The 25,295-nt window shown below is 36.8% G+C and overlaps 1 protein-coding gene across 2 annotated transcripts in view; it reads right to left on the bottom strand.

The window, feature by feature from the left end:
- Positions 1 to 25,295, bottom strand: part of EPRS (glutamyl-prolyl-tRNA synthetase) — a 100,316-nt gene that overhangs the window by 12,932 nt on the left and 62,089 nt on the right. For both annotated transcript variants that reach the window (XM_011929451.1, XM_011929450.1), the window contains 12 exons: positions 22,963 to 23,196; positions 21,553 to 21,815; positions 18,722 to 18,773; positions 17,722 to 17,931; positions 17,298 to 17,370; positions 12,599 to 12,678; positions 11,994 to 12,095; positions 11,320 to 11,475; positions 10,333 to 10,530; positions 9,444 to 9,617; positions 3,788 to 3,948; positions 2,603 to 2,681 (listed from right to left, as the gene is read on the bottom strand). In XM_011929451.1, the coding sequence (XP_011784841.1) occupies positions 2,603 to 2,681; positions 3,788 to 3,948; positions 9,444 to 9,617; positions 10,333 to 10,530; positions 11,320 to 11,475; positions 11,994 to 12,095; positions 12,599 to 12,678; positions 17,298 to 17,370; positions 17,722 to 17,931; positions 18,722 to 18,773; positions 21,553 to 21,815; positions 22,963 to 23,196 (1,782 nt within the window). The remainder of the gene's footprint in view (positions 1 to 2,602; positions 2,682 to 3,787; positions 3,949 to 9,443; positions 9,618 to 10,332; positions 10,531 to 11,319; positions 11,476 to 11,993; positions 12,096 to 12,598; positions 12,679 to 17,297; positions 17,371 to 17,721; positions 17,932 to 18,721; positions 18,774 to 21,552; positions 21,816 to 22,962; positions 23,197 to 25,295) is intronic.

Below are 25,295 nucleotides of genomic sequence, written 5' to 3' on the forward strand. Positions count from 1 at the left end.
TTGGGAGTTATACCTGATGTAAATGACGAGTTGATGGGTGCTGACGAGTTAATGGGTGCAGCACACCAACATGGCACAACTATACATATGTAACAAACCTGCACGTTATGCACATGTACCCTAGAACTTAATGTATAATAATAATAAAAACAAACAAACAAACAAACAAACATAACATAGTCAGTGTGATGGTGCATGACTGTAGTCCTAGCTACTCCAGAGAATCACTTCCGCTCAGGAGTTGGGAGTCCAGCCCAGCCAACATAATGAGACCTCGTCTCAAAAAAAAACGGATTAATAAAAAAGAATAAAAAAGACACAATCTTTTGTAATATGTAATATCTCAAATTCCTTAGAAAATGTCAATAACAAGAAATGGCAATACTCAAAAATCACAAATACAAGAGATTAGTAAGGGATGGCAGTAGTAAACAATAAATATTATATACATATAGCATTTATTTTTCATTGAATTAAGATTCTCCCTTGGAAAAATGTACTAAAATCAAGTCCTAGTAAAATCAGATATAATTTTTCATTTATACCAATAAAGAAAAGTAGAAAGATCCAAACTTTCTCCTACATTTAAATTCCAAAGATCTCTTCTTCCTTCTCCCCTCCTAGTAGATACAATTTTATTTACAACAACCTCAAAGTTTGCTTGATGGTCAATCAATACATCTACTAAGCTGACCAACATAAGGTGAAAAGGGGGATGGAAATGCCTACTGAATAAAAGAAACAAAAATTTGTTTTCTGGTCCCTGTGTTCTTTGGACATAGAGCTAAAATACCACAGGTTCTACTTCAGAATAGTTACTGAAATCTCTACAGTAACTTACCCAATATTAGAATAAAAGACATGATTCCAGCAATACCTGCTGGCATTAATTTGTTTGAAAGCAATGTTTTAACTGATAGTTACTCTATTGATTTATTAACTCTTATGCAATGTCTTTAATAGACTGCTCAAACATGACTATAGTATTTCTACAATAAAGGAAAATTTTAAATTCAATAATAGAACAAAAAAATCATAAATTAGAGTGAAAGAAAAAACACAGTGCTACAGATGTCTAGCCTTCTATTAAAAGTAGGAAGTTTGAGACCAGGCGCGGTGGCTCATGCCTGTAATCCCAGCACTTTGGGAGGCCAAGGCAGATGGGTCACTTGAGGTCAGAGTTCAAGACCAGCCTGACCAAAATGGCAAAACCCCATCTCTACTAAAAATACAAAAAATACAAAAATTAGCTGGGTGTCGTGGCGGGCGCCTGAAATCCCAGTCACGCGGAAGGTTGAGGCAGGAAATCGCTTGAACTCAGGAGGTGGAGGTTGCAGTGAGCCAAGATCTTACACCACTGTACTCCAGTCTGGGCAACAAAGTGAGACTCCATAACAAAAAAAAAGGAAGTTTGAGTCAAGTGAAAAATTACAGAACCCAGAAAGGTGAAAAAATTACAAAAGCAATAACCCAATAAGGATAGAAGGCTAAATACTGAAGAATTATAGATCTAAAGAGGATTTTGATATCTATTTTGTACTCATTTTACAGCATAGTAAAATGAAAGCCAGAGATTAATTTTCCCAGTTTAAGAAATAAGAGACATATTAATACGTTATGACCATAAAAATTAAAGCTTTACATAAATTCATGCTCCTTCTCAGCATGGATTTAAAACATAAAAAAAGATACAGAGAAAAATGCTTTAAACCTAGTCAGAAGAAGGATCTAAATTCTGTATAGTTTGGGGTATTCATTTAGACACTGGCCCATGGTTTTCTCACTTGTAACCTGAGGACACAGGATTGGTTGTATTCAAACATGTATACCAGAATACTAAGGACCATAAGTGATTCATTCCAATAATTAAATAACTTTGCAAAACTGAAATTCTTCTTTCTCGAAACAACTGCATCTACCCAATATATAAAACCAATTAAATCTTAAAAGAGCCATTAACTACCTAATTAGGAAAGTCTATGGAGTTCTAAGGAGCCAGATAGCCCCTCATTCTGAAAAACAGGCTTAGAATAAGCAATACTTTTTTTCTCATTATTCAGAAAGTTCAATCAACTGAAAGCTGAGTATGTACAGTCAGGGAATGGAAAGAAACTGACTTTTCACCTTTCTTTAGGCAGCCGCATATGACAGCTTTAAAGCTAGAACAATGGTTACTTTAGGAACTTACAAGAAACTGAAATAACAGAGATTTTCAATAATGAAGAAATAAGGAGACATACAGAATCAATGTTCTTTAGAAAGTAGCATATCAAACATGGGAAAAAAACTTACATAATCAGTTCACAAGTATTACCCCAAAATGGTACAATGTTGTAATGCTTTAGAAAAGCCAGTAGAAAACAAAGACTATATATACACACACACACACACACACACATTATATTTATATATAAGACATATAAATATAAAACAAAGACTACATAGATTATATATTTATACATATATATAAATGTTGAGTAATGTACTATCTTTTTATGTGATTGGCTTTAAAAGGTATTAATGCCATGCATAAATTCAATGAGTCTTAAAATACAGTTTACTGAAGTATTTTTATACTGAAAAGTTTTCAGGAGTCTCTGACCTTTCCAGAATCTAGTATCTTCTGAAAGTCTTCCATTGTATTAGCCACAACCATATGAGTCTTAAGGTCTTCAGAAGCCCTATGAAACAAAATTAGAAAACAATACATAATTGTTCTCACAAATATGACAGTTTTATGAAACACATAAGCATAATTTAATGAAAAGATAACCTGGAAGTCAGAAGGACTCAATTTGAATCTCAAGTCTGTCACTCACAGTGACCATCTGTATATCAGAGTTACCTTATCATTGCACTATTGTGAGCCTTAAATTCATGGGAAATTTGTTAAGCACACAACAGGTGATCATAACTTTTGTTACTGCTGTTAAATCTCTAATGACCGACATTCTTTTCCTGGCATTAACACATTACCTATGGGAGTCTGTGTTATTTTTTAAACCTCCCTGGTCTTAAATATTTCCAGATTCAGAGGAAATATATATAAAAGATATATAAATATATATCTTACATCAATATATAAGTGCCCTCATATAAGATGCAGGCATTACCCTCTCCCAAACTGCACCTCTATCCCCAGTGGTAATGGGCCTTCCTCTCTGCTTTCTGCTCCAGGTAGGCAGAGAAAGAAAACAGGATGCCACGCTAAGCCACTAATCTTCTGGTGCCTCTGCCTTGACTGCCTTGAGATCTGTGATTCTAAAAGACTCTCTCCATAGGTGAGGGTGGCCCTAAGGCCTTCCTCTATCCCTCATTCCCAATCCTAGTCAGGAGGTTCTCAGTCTTGGCTATAGTATAATCCCCTGGGGGAGCTTTTAACAGTATAGTTTCCAGGTCCTCTCCAGTCCAATTAAATTAGTATCTCTAGGAAGGCACTGGTAGTTACTAAAGCTTCCCGGGTGCTGCCAATGTGTACCCAGCAGATGACAGTCAATACCTGAAGCCCTTGAATTTACATCTCATAAAAGCCTAGATCTAAATTAATCCAAATAAGTGCGGGGGACAGAAACTTCATGGTTGCAAACCTAGTAGGAAGCAGATGGCACTTAGGAAAATAACCATAATACAAGTTAAAAACCCAGAGAGTAGTGAATTAAGTAGCATGAGGGTTCAGAGGGAGAGAACAAATGCTTCCAACTAGGACAACCCCGAAAATTCCTTGGTAAAGATCTCAAAGGTGGTGGAAGATTTGGAGAGAGAGACATAAGCAATTTCAAGAAACTACCTTGTGAAAAGGGTGACATGGATGTCTTCCAAAATAGCTTGGAGTTTAGTCTCTGCCTCATTTTCAGCAACTGTCAGCTTTTCTCCAGTATCTCGTCTGACAGCTACAAACTGACAGCTCTTCATATCACGTGGCCCAACTTCAAGTCTAATGGGAACTCCCTATAAGATAAAAAAGGTAGTTAAAATGATATATGAATGTCTCCAGTTGAATATACAGACGTAATTCATGGCCTATCTACAACAAATTATAAAAAACCCAAAAAACAAAGGCAAAGCCAAAAAACAAGAAAAAAAACACAAAAACACAGGTAATACTGCTGAGATACTACAAAAATCTACTCTAGTAAGAAGGTATAAATCTAACACAAAACATCTACTGCCCTAGTGGTTCTGAGCTAAGGAAGTTCTTCATGGAGAAACAGAGAGAGTAGTTTCTAGATCAGCATTCCCAACTTTTCTTACAAAATAGCATCCAGAGAACGTATTTGCACAGGAATGGGGTTAAACAAACACTTTTTGAGGCTACAAGCCACTGAGGGGGATCAGTACCATGACACATTTTTGACTCATTCCTGACACGGTGGTATTCTCTGGCTGAAAAGTCGTCATTCTGGATACTCTATCTTTAGCATGCATTATGATCACCTGGAAGGATTGTTAATGCCCAGATTTCAGGGTCCGCCTCCAGAGTCTTTTATTAGAATAGGTTGGGGATGGGACCTGAGAATTTTTTTGTTTGTTTGAAGACAGAGTCTCACTCTGTTGACTAGACTAGAGTGCAGTGGCATGATCTTGGCTCACTATAACCTCTGCCTCCCAAGATCAATTGATTCTCATGCCTCAGCCTCCTGAGTAGCTGGGATTACAGGCACCTACCACTATGCCTGGCTAATTTTTGTATTTTTAGTAGACACGAGGTTTCACCATGTTGACCAGGCTGGTGTTGAACACCTGATCTCAACTGATCTGCCCGCCTCAGCCTCCCAAATTGCTGGGATTATAGATGTGAGCCACCGTACTTGGCCAAGAGTTTATATTTCTAACAAGTTTCTAAGTGATGCCGACACTGCTGGTCCTAGGACTCCAGTTTAAGAACCACTCCCCTATACTCTTTGGTTTTTCCAAAGCAACTTAAGCATGGACTATATGCAAGTTTAAGACTTGGGAATGTTCAATCTTGTGAATGTGTATCCTGTAAGGGGATTAAAATCCTTAAGGATTAGGGAAACACCACATTTTTCAGGCCCAGAACCTTATTTGATAAATAGTAGATTTAAAGTAATTTTTTTGAATGAATAATCCTCTAAAATTAATGGGATTTTCCTAAGTTAGGTGCTTCCATGTACAATTTAGATGCCGGGTGGTACACCCAAAAAATGCCATAGGAAAAATTTTAAATATTACTCTAGAAGTCCTTATTTACCTCTAGGGAAGACTTATTTTACAAAATGAGATTAAAAACAAACAAAAAAACGCAATGGAACAAACTGTTGTATGCTAAATATTACATTATTTTATTGCTTTAGTTTATTTATCCAATATATTATACTGGATGTATTACATGCATTTGTAAGATACAGTGCTAAGTGCAATGAGATTTAAAAGATGAATAAGAAATACATCTTGTCCTCAAGAAGCTTCATGCTTTGTAGGGTAAATAAGGCACACATATAAACAACAAAAACTAATACAGAAAGTCAGCAGTGAGAGAATATTCGTCAGCTGGAAGAGAGAAGAGAAGTTACTGGAGAAGATAAAAATTAATAAGGAAATTATTCATCAGAATTAAAGAACATTCTATAAAATAAGTGACCTATAGTTACAAAAATGCCGATGTCATAAATGACAATGAAAGTCTGAGGAACTACTTCTGATTAAAGAAAACTAAAAGGACATGACAGCAAAATGCAATAGGACTGGACCCTACACTGAAAAAGCAGAGAGCCATTGGTAGCCCCCAGCAGGGTGTCTGAGCCTGAGTCAGGCGAGAGGGCATCTGCGCATGAGAACAACCTTGTATAGAGTGACAAAGCACACGAGGGATAAGGAGCTCATTCATACAGAGGAGTGGGTGGCAATGGCAATGAGAGATTGGTGGCATACAGGGTGACTAATCTAATAAATTCATGTACTAAGGATAATTAGAGCTAGGTTTCTCATTGTCAGAAAAGGGAATTATGAGCAGAAAATGGAGAAAAACTAGAATGCATCCTGTGGTGGTTTTTGTTGTTGTTGCTGTTTTTCCTGAGACGGAGATTTGCTCTTGTCGCCCAGGCAGGAGTGCAATGGTGCAATCTGGGCTCACTGCAACCTCCGCCTCCCAGGTACAAGCGACTCTCCTGCCTCGGCCTCCTGAGTAGCTGGGACTACAGGTAGCCGCAACCAAGCCCAGCTAATTTTTGTATTTTTAGTAGAGACGGGGTTTCACCATGTTGGACAGGCTGGTGGCGAAATCCCGACCTCAGGTGATCCACCTGCCTCAGCCTCCCAAGGTGCTGGGATTATAGGCATGTGCCACCGCGCCAGGTTCACCCTGTGGTTTTTTATTGGAATTTAGAGTATAGATATAAACTCTTGGTTTTCAACATATATAAATAGACATGGAAATATGGTGGTAAAAGTGTACACGTATCTGTATGTGTGTATGGACATCTACATATATATACATATTCAGTAGCTCCATCTACTGAGAAGGCCTGGGAGAAGTGATAGCTCAAAAGCAATGAGCATACCCAGCACTAAACACCATTCTCCACTCAAAAGAACCAGAGCTTCTAAGAGATATGGCAAATTCCTAGGCCAGGGTAGAAAAAGTACAAGATAAGCCTACAATGTCTTGTGCCAAGCAGCAAGGAAGTGCTTAAAGAATGATGGAGAATGTCAAAAGGACACAAAAGCCAGCTTTAAGGGATCATAACGGTCAAACCAGAGACATTTTGAGCATCAAAACAATAACGTTAGTAACAGATTCTGTAACCCAGTGCTTAATACTAGAAACCATGGATCCATAAAATATGGATTAGCTAATAGAAAGGCTAATAAGAAATGTGCTGTGTCAATCATCAACGAAAACCTGAGAAATGATTGCAGACTGAAAGAGACTAAAGATACGTAATAACTACATACGACATAGTTCTGAACTAGGTCCTTCTGCTATAAAGAAACACTAGTCAGACAGCTCCTGAAAGCTGAATTGAGGGTCTAGAATTAGACTATAGTAATGTATGAACATTACTATACCGACTTGTGTTGTATTATGTAGGAGAATATGTTGGTTGTACTATGTTGGTTGTGCTGTGATTATGTAGGAGAGTATATTTGTAGGGTGATGGAGCATCAGGTTAGCATCTTGTTTTCAAATGATTCAAGCAGGAAAAATTAATTATTTGTATTGGACTTGCTTTATTGTAAGTTTGTGACTGTTGCATGATAAAAAAAAATTTACAACCCAGGTAGAAGAAATAGCACAAGCAAAGACACAGAGGTGGAAAAAACAGGCTGTCTGTGAAGAAGGGAGAAAAGGGCATATGAAAGGGGATAATGAAAAGTGAAAGTTGGAACGGTAATCTGAAGCCAAATCATGGAGGAGGCAAATATTTTATTGATAGTTTTTTTCTAAAACTAGTTACAAATTTAACTGTAAAAGATTTGTGTTTTGCTTCAACAGCAACACAAAATTATCTTACTCTTTCCACATAGTAAAAAGAAAAGTAGTTAATTCACTCAGATTATTTTCCCCTTTATATTTTCATAATATAGGAAGGGGTACCAAAGAATTACATGAGTTGCTGGTTTCTGGCCTCACAATCAAACCATATTATAGCTCATTTACTAATCTGAGTAAGTTTCAAAATGTGCATATACATCGCTCACACACTTTGGTCAATCGCTGTCAAAGAAATACAAATCCAGAGCTCCTAAAATATTTTTTCTTAGAAATTATTTGACTAAATGGAACTAAAATGGCATTAATCTAATACCTTCCACTAATACCTTCCACTAGATAGTGAACTCTTTTTCTCAATATTCTTTAACTTGAGGCATCAAGTTTAGAACTTAGGGCCGGGCGCGGTGGCTCAAACCTGTAATCCCAGCACTTTGGGAGGCCGAGACGGGCGGATCACGAGGTCAGGAGATCGAGACCATCCTGGCTAACACGGTGAAACCCCGTCTCTACTAAAAAAATACAAAAATCTAGCCGGGCGAGGTGGCGGGCGCCTGTAGTCCCAGCTACTCAGGAGGCTGAGGCAGGAGAATGGCGGGAACCCGGGAGGCGGAGCTTGCAGTGAGCTGAGATCGGGCCACTGCACTCCAGCCTGGGTGATAGAGCGAGACTCCGTCTCAACAAAAAAAAAAAAAAAAAAAAAGTTTAGAACTTAGGTGCTTTATTTTCTTTCCTGAGGAATACAGACAATGAAGCTGTATGTAGCACACCCAACTCATACTAAGAATACCTCCCCAACACAGTATAGGCTCACTAGGGTACTAAAAGAAGAGTGACAAAGACAAAGCCAAGTCAGTTTAAGGATGAGAAATGAATAAAAGAGGAAAGGGTACAAAGAAGAATTCAGGAATGAATGTGGATGGTTTTTTCTTTTTTAATCCCGCTAGTAGCCAGCAATAAATTTCTCCTTTAACATTTTATAGCCCAGGTTAAGTAGAAATTAGTTTAGAGAAACTGCTACTGGCATCACACAATAGCTATAAGTAAGCAAAAAAGAGTGCAATTAAAAAGGAAATGACATGGAAAAACAATTCATGTTTAAAAGAGCATGTAAAGAAGCTGGTATATTACATAAAAGAGAAACAGTTATCATTATAATTACCATTCCTTGGCAAAGGAAATTTACCTCAGGGGCCATTTGAAACAAACAAAATGATAAATATTAGCAACTTTGAGAACCCTAGATGTATAAATACTTAATAATCCCAATATTGCTGAGCTTCCATAGTTTGAAAGCTTGCAGCTGCAATCTCAATACATCCTCTCATCCCATTGCCTATAATATCAGTTTATATAGTCTCGATTCCTAATTTCTAGATCCAGTAAGATTCCCTCTTTCAGCGTAAGAAAAATTGTTAAATCCCAGAAGTTTATAAAACAAAATTAAGGGCACAGACAATCTATTAATGACAATGTGCAATAAATGAAAGTTATATTACAAACAATAAAACAGAATGTAGACTGGCTTTAATAAACAAAATAAAAATCAACAAACTGGTATGAAACACTTGGTGTGAAAACTCAAGAACAAAATTAATCTCGGATGTTTCACTATTAGCTATAACAAAGACGTCCATGCACCGTTATTTCAGTGGTCTATGTAAATAACTTATTTATTATATGAACTCCTGGCATAAACATTTTAGTATACCAGCTACGTGAGGGAAATCATAAACAAGGGCTCAAGATCATTTTTATTCTAACATCATAAAAATAAGCTTCCACCAAAACTATTTTAAATTTAGGTATCACTATTACAAAGCTATGAACTGTGTCAGTGCTCAACAGTTTAAGTGAAGAAGAAAAAAAAACCCCACTATCAAAATAGAGGAAAGTAATGAGAAACCTCAAGTTTTACAAAAACATGCAAAGGAAAATCTAAACTCAAATTGCAGATGTTGAGGGTAAAAGATACAACTGAGGAATTTACCTTGAGCTCCCAGTGATTGAATTTCCAACCTGGAGAATAATTATCTCGTAAATCAGCTCTAACGCGGATGTTAACACTGAGTAACCGCCTCCGATAATCATTGCATTTTGCAATCAGCGCTTCTTTGTCTTCTTCAGAAAGTGCATTGGTAATGCCACATGGAATAATCACCACCTAGAATTCAGCACAATGTCCCAAATTTATGCAAAGAAACAGATACAGAGGCTCTCAGAAGTCGAAACGTACTAGTGGCTATTATTATTAACACAAATCAGCTGTGTGATTTCTAATCCATATATAATGTCTACTAATTACCTGCAAATCACTTACCCATCTAAATGCATTTTCAGCTGACCTACTATATTTCATTTAATCTATTTCACACACACACACACACACACACACACACACACACACACACACACACACACATATATATTTTTACCCCAACCTCCCAAGTAGCTGGGACTATCAGTGCATACCACCACACCTGGCTAATATTTTGTAGACTGGATTTTGCCATGTTGCCGAGGCTTAGTCTCAAACTCCTGGGCTCAAGCAATCTGCCCGCCTTGGCCTCCCACAGTGCTGGGATTACAGGTGTGAGCCTGCATGCCCAGCTCATTTAACATATTATAAACCATTTTTAAAAAATGACTTCTAAAAATGTTTATATAAGTAGCTTAAAAATTAAAAGAGTAAGAGACAATAAATAATGTAAATGATACACACAGTTACAAAACACTAGGGTCCAGATTGCATTCCACATTGTTTTTATTATCAGAGAAATCTGCCTGAATGATATTCAGAAATCATCCTTTCAAATTTCCTTTAGTAAATATGGCTTGTATTTTATCAAATAAATGATAAACAGGAATATTTTCCTTACCTGAACACATGCTACACGGGGTGGTAATACTAAACCCATGTTGTCTCCATGAACCATGGTCATAACACCAATAGTTCGAGTCGTCAGGCCCCAGGAGTTTTGATAGGCAAATTGCTTCTCTCCTGGTGTCTTTGGATCTTCAAAAACGATTTCAAACATTTTGGAAAAATTCTGCCCTAAATGATGTGATGTTCCTCCCTAAAGTAGAGAAAGATAAGCTTTATTTTTAATAAACTATTACGCCCTTGAAAATTATTACTATAAGATCACATGCTTTAAAAATGGCACTAGACTTGTCTTTTCTCCCTTTTTTTTACATTAAATAAAGTTTTTGTTTGTTTGTTTGTTTGTTTGTTTTTTGAGGCAGAGTCTCGCTCTGTCGCCCGGACTGGAGTGCAGTGGCCGGATCTCAGCTCACTGCAAGCTCCGCCTCCCGGGTTTACGACATTCTCCTGCCTCAGCCTCCCGAGTAGCTGGGACTACAGGTGCCCGCCACCTCGCCCGGCTAGTTTTTGTATTTTTAGTAGAGACGGGGTTTCACCGTGTTAGCCAGGATGGTCTCGATCTCCTGACCTCGTGATCCACCCGTCTCGGCCTCCCAAAGTGCTGGGATTACAGGCTTGAGCCACCGTGCCCGGCCATAAAGTTTTTAATTATAAGCATAATTACCATAACAAGAGATTAAGATTAGTCAAAAAATACTATTTACAAGTATTTTGCTCTGGATAGCTCCTTTTATAGCAGTAATTTTACCTACAACAGTTAAAAAGGAAATCATATTTTAGGAGTAATTCAGGATATGTATCATGACTTAATGAACCATGGAGACAGAGGAATGGGATAGATTTCTTTGAAATTATCATACGAAAGTACACTAAACATTTATTTTTTAAAAGAGTCTACTTCCGTGATGACAGAAGAAATTATTGGATCTGTCCATGGACTGTGCTTACAGTGACTTACGAATCCTATGTGGCAGTTTGATACCTGGATAGCTCTTCCACTAGCAGATATAAATGCTTCTATTGTAGTTGTATAGTCTCCTCCTGCAAATTTTTCCTTTTCCGTCTTTCTTCCTCTTACAACAGGAATTGCCAGGAGTTCTTCATATACCTGAGCATATAAGTCAAGTATCTGCAAGACCTGTAACATTTTAAATGTAAATGTGTTCAAATTTAGGGTACATTTATTCATTAAGATCTATAAAACTGCACTACTTAAGACTAATTGTGTGGGAAAAGAAATACGAACAATAAAAACCTCTTTTTATGAAAACGTTAAAGCAGCCAGTGTGAATTTATTAAGAAAGATACTCAATGAAGCAATGTAAAAAGAAGTCAAATAACTTTTTAAAATGTATATGTAAGTTTAGAATATAAGAGAAAATAAATGTTACGAAAGATACACAATATCAAAATGAAAATTTCCTGAAAAATAACTTTTTATACACATTAAAGCCCAGAAGTATTTTCACCTAAACATTTAAAAGAGCCTATTTCCCTTATTAATAACATTCCAATAAGCAGTTACTTAAATCCATGTACATTTGAATTAATTTGTTTTTGCTTTTAACAGGTGTTACATACATTTTAAATAACAAAATTGCAGAGCCTGAACAAAAAAAATGGAACATAGTTAATATGGAAAATAACTTTTTATACCTCTTCTGCTGCCTCTTCCATGGTAGCAAAAGCACTGTGCCCTTCCTGCCAAAGAAATTCACGAGTACGTAGGAAAGGCTGAGGGTGCTTGAACTCCCAACGCTGGAAGAGGCAAGAAAACAATTTAGTCATTATAAAGAGTTTTTCAATTTTTTTTTGGAAACAGGATCTTGCTCTGTCCCTCAGGCTGGAGTGCAGTGGTACAATCACGGCTCACTGAAACCCTCTGCCTCCCAGGCTCAAATGATCCTCCTACCTTAGCCTCCCAAGTAGCTGGGCTACAGGTGCACGTCAACACACCTGCCTAATTTTTAGTAGAGATGTGGTTTTGCCATGTTGCCTAGGCTGGTCTCAAAATCCTGGGCTCAAGTGATCTGTCTGCTCAACCTCCCAAAGTGCTGGGATTATAAACATGAGCCACCATACCCAGTCACTTTCCAATTTTTATTACCATTTTATATAATAAGTAATCAAAAATCGCAATTTATCTTAAATACTTCAAAAATAGTTCCATACTCCCAATCCTTTGAAAATAAAAACAAAATATATATATATTTTTAAAGAACATGAATAATAATAGAATATAAGAGGGGGTGAATACCTACCACCACATTGCACCACTGATTGAGCTTGATGGGCAGGTCTCTGTGTGACTGCACCCATTTTGCATATGCAGGATACATTACTGAAAGGCATGGGAAAATAGAGACAGTCATTTAAGGCTTTATTTCTCCTTTAAGGCTGTAAGAGCTAAACCAGCAAGATAATTAGTAGGAATTAAAATGTAATAAATAAATTTGAAAAATAAAATGTATGTTTGTGTAAATATATTTCCAATGTTTATAGTAAGTGAATAGTATTATTTCATAAAATGTATTACTCAAGGAGACAAATCTAAACTTGATCATATTTTACATTCTTCACGGAAGATTTTACATTCTTCACATAATAGTTAATGTACTTTGACAGTTTTCACGTTTGGTTTTTAAAAACACGAATAAAGGTCATATCCTACGTTAAGTTCTCTGCATTCATTGACCTGTTCAATTCTCGCATTCAACCCATAAGTAGGTATCATAATCTCAGTTTTAAAGATGTGGAAAGCTGGCCGGGCGCGGTGGCTCAAGCCTGTAATCCCAGCACTTTGGGAGGCCGAGACGGGTGGATCACGAGGTCAGGAGATCGAGACCATCCTGGCTAACACGGTGAAACCCCGTCTCTACTAAAAAAACTACAAAAAATTAGCCGGGCGAGGTGGTGGGCGCCTGTAGTCCCAGCTACTGGGGAGGCTGAGGCAGGAGAATGGCATAAACCCAGGAGGCGGAGCTTGCAGTGAGCTGAAATCCGGCCACTGCACTCCAGCCTGGGCTACAGAGCGAGGCTCCATCTCAAAAAAAAAAAAGAAAAAGAAAAAGAAAAAGGGCCAAGTTAATCAGACATACGAGAATCAAGGGGGAAAAAAAGGGCAATTTCCACCAGCTAAAATAAAAATGGAAAAGGAACTTCCCTGCAACTATTTCTAGAAAAAGACGACTATCTGAAAGAAGCTCCATTTTACACTATAAGCAGGTATTCATTAGAGCTTAAAGTCAGATGGCACACTTTTCACACAGAAAAAAAAAAAAAAACCCGTTTGCCAAGATTATAATTTGAAACATTATTATAAAGGAGAAAATTAAGATGAGCAAACCACTCTGTTATTGAATGAGATACTCTTAATAAAGCTATATATTCATACATTTCCCCTCCCATTGGGAAATGGAATATTTTAGATAACTAAGTAAATTAGTCAGGTTATTTTTCCAAAAAGAGTGAAATTGTACTAATCACCACCATGCAATCTTCCCTGATGATTCAGAAGGTATCTAAAGATTCTTGAGAGAATTTGAATTATAATATGAAAAGTATCATTATCATTTTATGGCATATTTAGTCTGTGCCAGACACTATACTAAATGCTGTACATGGTATATTATTTAACTCTCAAAACAACCCTTACAGAAGTTAAGTTTAGAAAGATTAAGTTCCTTCCCCAGAGTTACACAATAAGTAGTAGAGCTAGTATTTGAACCTCGGGTTTATTCCAGAGGCTATGATCTTGACCACTACGGTTTGCTTAGCGTTACAGAAAACAATGATCTAAATGTGCATTTTATTCCCACTAACATGCTATGAAAACTGCTTTTTGAAAGAGATATTTGAATAGTACTCTGAGTTTGTCTCTTAGAATATACAATGAAGAACTGATGGGTGGAGAATAAATTATCTCTTAATACTAGTTTTCTGGATTAAAAGACATTTACAAAGAGAAACTGGGTGGTATACTATTATTTAGTACAGTATCATACAACAGCAGAAGCTGAAAGAGCATTGCTAGTAGAATTTAAGTTGTCAGTGGACAAAGACTGTTTTAAACTTACCTAACGTATGCCAATACAAACAGAAAAGGTTTTCAGCAAATAATTGGTCATGTGGATTAACGAGAAAAAGAAACAACCTACACAAAAGACTTTGGTAAAGGTTTAAGATGGGAATTTGAAATAAGTAAAAGTGATGCTAATATTATGACTAAAAACTGGAAAGTTAAATAAAATGGAGAAAATGGACAAACTTCTGATTACATCCTGACTACATTCGGAATGAGTACTCAAACAGCTATTTTTTCAGCAGCCACTAGATGTAAACATTTCTCCATGGGGAAAGGAGTGAACTTTTAAAAACAAAAAACAAACAAAAAAAAACTGGAACGTTATCCATTTGAAATAATAGAACCTTTCAAAATAGCCTGGGTATCTCGATTCTAAATGCAAAAACTTTTCTCAAAAATACTTTTTTCAAACTTGTTTTTTTCCAACTTTATTACCAGTCACTCACTTTTCCTCCTTACTGGCATATCTAAGAGAACTATATCTACACACATTAGTAATGATGACTCCTGAAAGCAGAGATTCTCACTTGGTGGGGAGGGGGATGAATGAGTGGTAATCAGAACAGAAAATCCTTCCAAGTAAGTGAGGGAAGAGTGATGATGCTTGTATAATACTTTTTAAAGTCTGCTAGGAGATTTAGTAAACTAAAATTTCACAGGTTTCAAAGAAAGACACTTTAAGAAAATAATTAACCGATCGTGTGTAGCTTAAATACCTACACCTGTAAGGAATAACCAATTACTGAAACCTGATTCTAGGAGCCAATACAGCATAGGGTAGACCCCAGATCTTGATGTCAAACCTAAATTAGAACAAAACACCTGTTCTCCTGCTGCTCAACTGGGCTGATTCGTTTACCTAAATCACAATGTACCTGCTACTTTTCTCTGATACAGATCAATTAACACAAATTCTGAAGATTTTCCAGAAGATCCCCAAGTCTTGTGAAGTATCCTGAACCACAATCTGATGTAAGATGCATTTATATTTGTTTAGATCAAAATCAATTTTGCATTAAGTACTAAATACAGATATAGCTGGAATTCACTACACACGTTACAAACAACATCAAGAAAAAGATAGGCTTTTTTCTGACTTCCTTCCCTGCAACATTTATCTTTTGGCCTGAGACATCTTAAAGCTATTTGGGTGAGAGTGCAGGGTGGCAGTTTCCTAGAACAACCTGCTTAATGGACAAAGGGGTACAGTGATGTATGTCCTTTCCTGATAAACTGTGATTTAGGTTTTAAAAAACAGTAACATTGGTGTAAAAAATAAAAGAGCAAAGATTGGCAAGATGAATTATTGGGGGACATAAAATACAAGGTTCCATCAATTAAAATGCTGCAACTACAGAAGCAAATGGTGATTCAACCCCCCTCCACATAGACTGCATATGGCATAAAGAGAGAACATTAGTGACAAAACAGTTGTGAATTATTTTTATTTAATAATCATTTGATTTTGTTGTTACTTGATTTTTAAAGAACTGTTAACTATAATGGTTCTCAAAACTCTTTCTTCCAAAAGGGCTACATAATAAATATTTAGCCTATGTGAGTCTCGGTTGCAACTATTCAACTCTTTAACTGTAGCATGAAAACAGCCATAGACAATACGTAAACTAATGACTGTGTCTGTATTCCAATAAAATTTCACTTACGGGCTGGGTGCAGTGGCTCACACCTGTAATCCTAGCACTTTGGGAGGCCAAGGCGGGTGGATCACCTGAGGTCAGGAGGTCGAGACCAGCCTGACTAATATGGTAAAAACCCGTCTCTACTAAAAACAAAATACAAAATTAGCCAGGTGTCGTGGCGCACACCTGTAATCCCAGCTACTTGGGAGGCTGAGGCAGGAGAATTGCTTGAACCCAGGAGGAGGAAGTTGCAGTGAGCTGAGATCTCGCCATTGCACTCCAGCCTGGGCAACACAGCGAGACTCCATCTCAAAAAAAAAAAAAAAAAAGATGTGGAAAGCTGAGTTTAGAGAAGCTAAACAATTTGCTGAATCCAGCAGTTATGTATGAGAAGCAGAATTAATTTATATCTATCTGATGCATCTATTAAGAGTATGAAAGCTCTTGCAATGAATTGCAAAGTGAAGATATCTGTCTTAGAATAGCCTTCTCATGATCTATAATTAGTAAACCAAAACAAACACAACTTTGCCAAATAGTCTCAGAGAAAAAAACTGGTATCACAATATTAATAATGTATTATACAAAAGTATCACTAGAAATATCAAATAAGAACAAACAATCCTGAACTCTACAGATGAATGATCACTTTGAAAGATGCTGTAAAGCCCAAAACCTCAAATTTTCCACCGGCATTACCATTTACCATATGTAATTTTAGAAAAATCATTTAATCTTTCAGAGACTTTTCTTTACCTGCAAAATGGAAATCACAAAAACTGCCCCTGCCTTCCTCACAACACTGTTGTAAGAATAACACAAGATGATGTAAAAGTACTTTGCAACCTATGAACACCCTACATGAATGCAAATCTAAATGTATTATTAAAATTTAAAAATAATTATGGCATAAACATTTGTATTTGCAATATTATAATCAATTCCAACAATAAAAATTATTCTAAGAATAAAATTCCTTGAAAAGTCCTAAAAATTTACAGCATAAAAATGAGTATTTAAAAATCCTATAATTTAATGATAAAGAGCTCTGCAATGAATATTAGAGAATAAAACTCTAGACAACTTAAGTCTGCATTCAATCTTTATCAACACTCATGAAGTTTTGTATTGTCAACAGGGATTATACCTATCACAAAGCGAAAGCTGAGACTCAACTCTAGAAGCTGTCTCTATTGTTCATTGAGCATTCTCCTGCACTCCAAGACCTGTTCTCACCTGTTTCACTAGTAGGACGAATGGCAATTGGTTCTGCCAACTCGGTTTTGCCAGATCTTGTAACCCAAGCAACCTAGTGAAAAAAAATCATTTTTCATACATTTTTTTCAACAGCATTTTGGAGCAACAGTACAAATGCAGGCAAATTTCTTCTGTTTTAACTTTTGCTATATCAATTTAGGCAAGTTAAAATAGTTGCTGCTGTTCCCTGTGAGGAAAGGTATGCACTTACTGACCTTCTAAATATTAAAAGTCAGTTAATTAATGTGACAAAATTATTACTTGCTATAAAGGTAGAAACAGAACTTTTTAACAAAAATGGCTTTACATTTTTCAAAATTGGTTGTTAAACTCAAAAGTTAAAAATATATTTTCAAGTTTGTCAGAGAACACTGCAAAAAAATAAAAAAGCAAGCTCACTTACCTCCGGGGCAAAGTCAGCAATATGAGTCTTCTCTTTCTCTAATGCACCTTGAGACACAAACATGGGGAAGTAGCAGTTTTCAACACCAAGTTTCTTGATCCCAGCATCAAAAAAGTCCTTGATGGCTTCCCAAATAGCATAGGCCCAGGGACGAAGAATATAACAGCCACTTACGTCATGGTATTCAATCATTTCTGACTTTGTAATGACCTTTTTAAAAGAAAAATAGTCTTTAAAGCTTACATTCAACCAAAATTCTAGTATAAGTGGCAAGAGTATGATAACCAAAATTCAAATCTGGAGGCTTCTACTGTTGATACATCCCCTTAATGTGGGAGGTCATAATGGGAGTATAACAGACCTGACTATACTGAAAAACAACACATAACAGGGTTCCAAACTCTCAATAAAGCTTGAATTCCACCGGGTGTGGTGGCTTACACATGTAATCCCAGGACTTTGGGAAGCTGAGGTGGGTGGATCGCCTGAGGTCAGAAGTTTGAGACCAGCCTCGAATATGGTGAAACCCAGTCTCTACTAAAACTACAAAAATTAGCCAGGCATGGTGGTGTGTGCCTGTAGTCCCAGCTACTTGGGAAGCTGAGGCAGGAGAATTGCTTGAACCCAGGAGATGGAGGTTGCAGTGAGCCAAGATCACACCACTGCACACCAGCCTAGGTGACAGAGTGACACTCCCAGCTCAAAAAAAAAAAAACAAATTGAATTCCAATCCTGCCTCTGCTATTGACTATATCTTTGTGGCCTTGAATTAATCCCTTTACTTCAACATTAAAAAAAAAATCACTATCTCATGGTACTACTTTTCAATTCAGGACTTCATGTGAACATGTTGAAAAATAGTGTCATGTTAAATGACTACAGTATGTATTAAAGGCATTATATAACATTATTACTATTGCCTTTGTGGTGTATTTTAGAATCTAAACATAAAGCAGCCATTGAGACTTAAAACATAAAAATCAACTGAATGCATACTCACCTGAGAATACCAATCAGCAAGATTTTCTTCTTTTTTTGCCTCAAGACCCAACCTGCAGATATGAAAAGTAAAGGATAAATCTCTTCATTCAGCAACTGCTTTTAGGTCGAATGAAACCTCTAAAGTTCAAAATAGATTAGTTTTTCTTCAGTATGAGTTATTTCCGTATTTGTAACTTCTCTATATTCATTCCCAAGATAATATTGTGTTTTCTCGTTTTGTTTTTAAGACAGGGTCTCACTCTGTCACCCAGGCTGGAGCACGATGGTGTGATCCTGTCTCACCGCAACCTCGGACTCCTCAGCTCAAGAGATTCTCTCGCCTCAGCCTCCTGAGTAGCTAGGACTACAGGTGCATACAACATCTGGCTTATTTTTTTATTTTTATTTTTTGGTAGAGTCAGGGTCTCGCTATGTTGCCCAGGCCAGTCTTGAACTCCTGGCCTCATACAATCCTCCTGCTCCGGCTTCCCCGAGTGCAGGGATTACAGGCATAAGCCACCATGCCTAGCCCCTAAGATAATGTTTTTAACCTAAAAAACAGTAGAAATGCCGGGCACAGTGTCTCACACCTGTAATCCCACTACTTTGGGAGGCCGAGGCGGGCAGATCACCTGAGGTTGGGAGTTTGAGACCAGCCTGACCAACATGGAGAAACCCTGTCTCTACTAAAATTACAAAATTAGCTGGGCATGGTGGCGCATGCCTGCAATCCCAGCTACTTGGGAGGTTGAGGCAGGAGAATGAATTGCTTGAACCAGGGAGGCAGAGGTTACCGTGAGCCGAGATTGTGTCATTGCACTCCAGCCTAGGCAATAAGAGCAAAACTCCGTCTAAAAAAAAAAAAAAAAAAAAAAAAAACAGCAGAGACATCTCTTAAAAAGTTGTAAGACATTATCCACAAAATCTAGGAAAGCCAAATGTAACAAAAGCTATGATTCTATGCAGACATCTCTTTTACAAGGCTCTTTTTAAGGTAATGAATTTGTGATAGAGACAGAGCGTGTTCACACCTATTCTCCCACTAAAAAAGAAGACTCTTATGCCAGTTAAAATTATAGTAAGATCACCATTTCACTGAAAGTAAAACCTAAAAAGTATTAAAAACAATGGCTATAAATACACACATACATGTATGTGTACTTATGTGTGCATATTAGCCAAATTTCTACAAGTTTTTCTTTTTCTTTTTTTGAAATAGTCTCACTACATCACCCAGACTGGAGTGCACTGGTCCGATCTCAGCTCACGGCAACTTCCACCTCCCAGGTTCAAGTGATTCTTGTGCCTCAGCACTCCTTCCCCCACCTGAGTAGCTGGAATTACAGGTGTGTGCCATCATGCCTGGTTAATTTTTTTGTAATTTTATTAGAGACGGAGCTTTGACATGTTGGCCAGGCTGGTCTCGAACTCCTGACCTCAAGTGATCCGCCCACCCCAGCCTCCCAAAGTGCTGGCATTACAGGTGTGAACCACTGCGCCTGGCCTTTTTTCTTTTAACTAGAATAAAAGTTGCAGAGATAGACGCTTGTAAAATAAACTAGGTCTGTAATAAAAAACTATTTCAGACCGATAATCATTTTTTGAAATATCAGCAATTATTCAGGATAGAGTATGGTCTCTTTTTGGAGTTTAGAAACAAGGTTTCACTGGCTAAAAATTTTAATGTATTTGCATTTGCATTCTCCATTGTTTCACTATGACATACCTCAATAAAATAACTCTATGAAACCTAGCACTTTCACAAGCACTAAGAAAGTAAAAGGTGAAAAGTTCTACACTCTCTTCTACTCTGCTATAACTCTGGCTATTCAGTTTAACAGTCAAAAAGAAAAACATCTGTTGCATTCTCTTGTTTAAGGAGACACTGTGTATATGATATGAGAGCTAAAAGGCAGCAAAATTTGATACTCAGCTAAACAAATGTAAAACCAAAGTATCTCAGTAACAGTTTTTTCTTCTTATTAAGCCATTAAGGAAAACCCATCATGAAGTTCACTCTAATTGTGGAAAGAAACAAAAAATTACAATCATGCGTCACTTAATAACATGAATATATTCTGAGAAATATGTTGTTAGGTGATTTCATCATTGTGCAAACATCATAGCTTGTTATACTTCAATGCCAACATCAAGTGCCATATATCAGGTTTCTACACATGCTCCGTTATAATCTTAGGGACCAATGTCACATAAGTAATCCACTGTTGATTGACACATCATTATGTGGTGTATGACTGTACATTATTCACACAGATCGGAAGATCCTTAAAGAGCCATCTATCCCACTGTTTTGTCTTTAGTCAGTTTTGTCTTATATTTAAACTATCAATTTTTTAATTGAGAATGAAGCTCTCACTTAGTCCCCACAAAAGATCTTCATTTGAAAAAAATCTGCTTAAGGTGCAAAACAATGTGTATAATTAGGCTACCAATTATGTTTAAAAAGGAGGAGAGAAAACATGTATGTATATTTGTGTGTGTGATATATATATATATCTGTATTTACTTGAATAATAAATGAAAATCGCCAACAGACACAGAAGAAACTGTTAACAGTGGCTACCGATTGATTACGGTGGTGGGGAAAAGTGGAAAGATGGGAAACACGCACAGGAACTTCTTATATTCTGAGATTCTTGAACCAAACAAATGGGTTACCTATTTTAAAAATTCAATGGAAAATTAATAAATGCTATCTGCTGACATTACAGTTTTAGCGTTCTCTAATGTAATGTGATAAACTAATCAAAATTTGTTTTAAAAAATATTAAGAGTTGAATTCATTCAAAGCTCTGCTTTGCTTCAAATGAAGTTTCTGCAATTCATTACCTGGTCTGTTTCTTAGGGCCCTGCCCTTCTCCTGCTCCACTTGATGAGAGCCCACCTCCTTGGTTTTTAGAAGGGTCTTTCCTTTGGCCATCATTTTGTTTCTGAGGCTTATTCTGCTTTTCAGATTTATTTTCTTTTTCTTTCTTCTTCTTATCTTTGTCCTCAGCTCCAGTGGCTGACACAGGCTTATACTCTACTCCTATCAAAGACTTGTACTGTGCCTTTAGCTGAAGGAGTTCTTGTACAGCTATATCTACTTGATCCTTTAGTTTAACAAAAGAGGAAAAAGAGAAGACAGTATTTAATTTAAGTCATTGTCTAAGCACACTTAAACAAATACAATGCTCAAAGCTTTCTTTTATCCCCCAACATCAGATGGGTAATGTGCCCAGGTGGTAATAAGGTTCGAGGGAGGCATATCTCACACATGAGTGTGAAAACTCAACCATCACACTTAGGAACTACAAAAGGATCTGTCCAAAGTTTAAAAGCAGATTTGCAAGCACAATTAAAGACAGGGACTTGGGGACAGAAGGGTTTGGGGTAGGTGTTACACCAACTATTGAAATTATAAAGATTATTATAAACAGGGATAGAATTGTGCAAACTGTGACTGGAAAACAGCATGGTTTATAACTGCACTGTCCAAATAGTAGTCATGTGGTTCATTTAAAGTAAATAAAATTAAAAATTCACTTCCTAAGTCACCATAATCACATTTCAAATGCTCATGTGGCTAATGACAATACTGTTACAGCATATTTCCATCACTGCAGAAAGTTCTACTAGAAAGCACTGGTATCTAACATGTATTCCATAGGAATCTAACTTAAAAGCCATTAAATTATATAAGTTGAACATTTCACAATTATAAAGATGAGATAATGGTTATCAAGTTCTAATAAAGTTAAATTTCAAAACTACAACGACTGTCTTCCACTCATGTAAATCTGTACAAAAAAATCTACTCCTAAAAAGATAACAGAATTAGCACAGACTACTAAGAGCTCAAAATAAAACCTACTATTTCAGTTTGACAGAGCTTTAGGAGAAAGAATGAAAAACAAGGTAAATATTAAGGGCCTTCAATGGGTGAGCACTGTGCTAGGGTCTAGGTCACTATTCTGGATCTTACAGATTGGAGGGAAACAAACAATTTAACAATTAAAATACAGTCTGTTTAAGTACTCTGTCAGTGATGGGCTGTGTCGTATGAAAACATCCAGTCAAGTCTAGTTGGGGTAAGAAACAATCAACAAAGAAAGTTTCTCTAAAAGGCAAGGTAGGAGAATTGAGAACTGAAATATGAGTAGAAGTTAGCTAGATTTGATGGGGCAGAAAACACTTGAGGCAAAGAAAATACTCTGAAATGTAAAAAACAAAAACACATAAACAAAATAACCCACTAACCTTAGGGGCTTTTTCAGTTTTAAGTTTCCGAACTACTTCTCCTTGAGAAGCTACTTTGTCAAAAAGTAATTTGGCTTCTGGTGTTTCTAAACCAGCAGGTTCAGAATTTCTGGTTGGGCTTGAATCTGAACTTTGAGATAATGGGGGCTGACCAGGTATGTACTCCTTCCCAGTTTTTTCTTTATATTGAGCTTTCAGGGACAGTAAGCATTCTACAGCTTCATTTATTTTAGCCTAAAACAAAAGAGAGATAGAGATATTTATAAAACTTTGGAAATTTCTAGAAATTTCAATGCCATTTAACAATTTTTAATTATCAAAAAATCATTCCCATAAGTTAATCATGGGGAAACCTACGTTAAATCATCAGCCTAAAATAAGAGATAAAGCTAAAGAAAAATTTAAAACATCGATTATATATAAGCCAAAGAAATAAACAAAAATACAATTCAACATACAACAGTGTAACTTTGCATTTTACATAAGTAAACAGACAAATAATAGAACATCTAAGTAAACTGTCAGTGTCAAGACCTGGGTCTATAAATAGTGAAGTCAGAATTTACAAAATCAGAATAAAGATCAGATCAATGGCTTTGCCTATACAAACCTTATTTTCCACTGCTTATTAAACAGAAATTAAAGACAACTTCGGGAAAAAAGGAAGTTTGGGTCCAACTAACGAATAGTTACATCAATTTTACAAACTGACAATGAGATGAGAAAGCATGTTGAAGTTTTTAGACACTTACCTATATATTTTAATCTCTGATACTTTAACATAATAATAAAAAAGAATGATACACTCAGCCCAGCCGAGACACTTGTGACTCTCTAGCAGAGAATGACAGCAACACAGGCAAAGGACCCAAGCTGGACACCTTATCTGAAATGGTGCTACTATCTCACTACAAACCAGTGTACCACTGGGAACCTCCAGGTGTCAATCAAAATAGATAGGAAAAGTGTCTCCAAATCACCCTATCCAATCTTTACTGCTACATTCTAATAATGCTCCAGATAGCTAAATGAAACCAGGCAGAAGCCATGAAGAATACTCAAATGGGGGTCAGAGGAATGCAAGATACCAATGGTATACCTTCAAAAAATTTGCATCTATGAGGCAGCAAGGCACACTTCCTTGTTCAGCTACTTTATAACGTCTTCTGTCATTAGAGTGTCACACCAGGCACCACATAAAGGCAGTAAAATTAAGAGAAAACGTACAAAGAGAGGATGATAGTAAACTGTCTGATTTGTACTCTTGATTTGTCTCTGGTTTATTGTTTTTAGGAAAGAGTTTTCACAGTAGAAACTACTTTATCTTAAGAAAAAGGGCCAAGCTGGCTGGGCGCGGTGGCTCAAGCCTGTAATCCCAGCACTTTGGGAGGCCGAGACGGGAGGATCATGAGGTCAGGAGATCGAGACCATCCTGGCTAACACGGTGAAACCTCGTCTCTACTAAAAAATACAAAAAAAAAAACCTAGAAGGGCGAGGTGGTGGGCGCCTGTAGTCCCAGCTACTGGGGAGGCTGAGGCAGGAGAATGGCATAAACCCAGGAGGCGGAGCTTGCAGTGAGCTGAAATCCGGCCACTGCACTCCAGCCTGGGCTACAGAGCGAGGCTCCATCTCAAAAAAAAAAAAGAAAAAGAAAAAGAAAAAGGGCCAAGTTAATCAGACATACGAGAATCAAGGGGGAAAAAAAGGGCAATTTCCACCAGCTAAAATAAAAATGGAAAAGGAACTTCCCTGCAACTATTTCTAGAAAAAGACGACTATCTGAAAGAAGCTCCATTTTACACTATAAGCAGGTATTCATTAGAGCTTAAAGTCAGATGGCACACTTTTCACACAGAAAAAAAAAAAAAAACCCGTTTGCCAAGATTATAATTTGAAACATTATTATAAAGGAGAAAATTAAGATGAGCAAACCACTCTGTTATTGAATGAGATACTCTTAATAAAGCTATATATTCATACATTTCCCCTCCCATTGGGAAATGGAATATTTTAGATAACTAAGTAAATTAGTCAGGTTATTTTTCCAAAAAGAGTGAAATTGTACTAATCACCACCATGCAATCTTCCCTGATGATTCAGAAGGTATCTAAAGATTCTTGAGAGAATTTGAATTATAATATGAAAAGTATCATTATCATTTTATGGCATATTTAGTCTGTGCCAGACACTATACTAAATGCTGTACATGGTATATTATTTAACTCTCAAAACAACCCTTACAGAAGTTAAGTTTAGAAAGATTAAGTTCCTTCCCCAGAGTTACACAATAAGTAGTAGAGCTAGTATTTGAACCTCGGGTTTATTCCAGAGG

The sequence above is a fragment of the Colobus angolensis genome, unplaced genomic scaffold (genome assembly GCF_000951035.1).
Source record: "Colobus angolensis palliatus isolate OR3802 unplaced genomic scaffold, Cang.pa_1.0 Scaffold81, whole genome shotgun sequence".
Lineage (NCBI taxonomy): Eukaryota > Metazoa > Chordata > Mammalia > Primates > Cercopithecidae > Colobus > Colobus angolensis.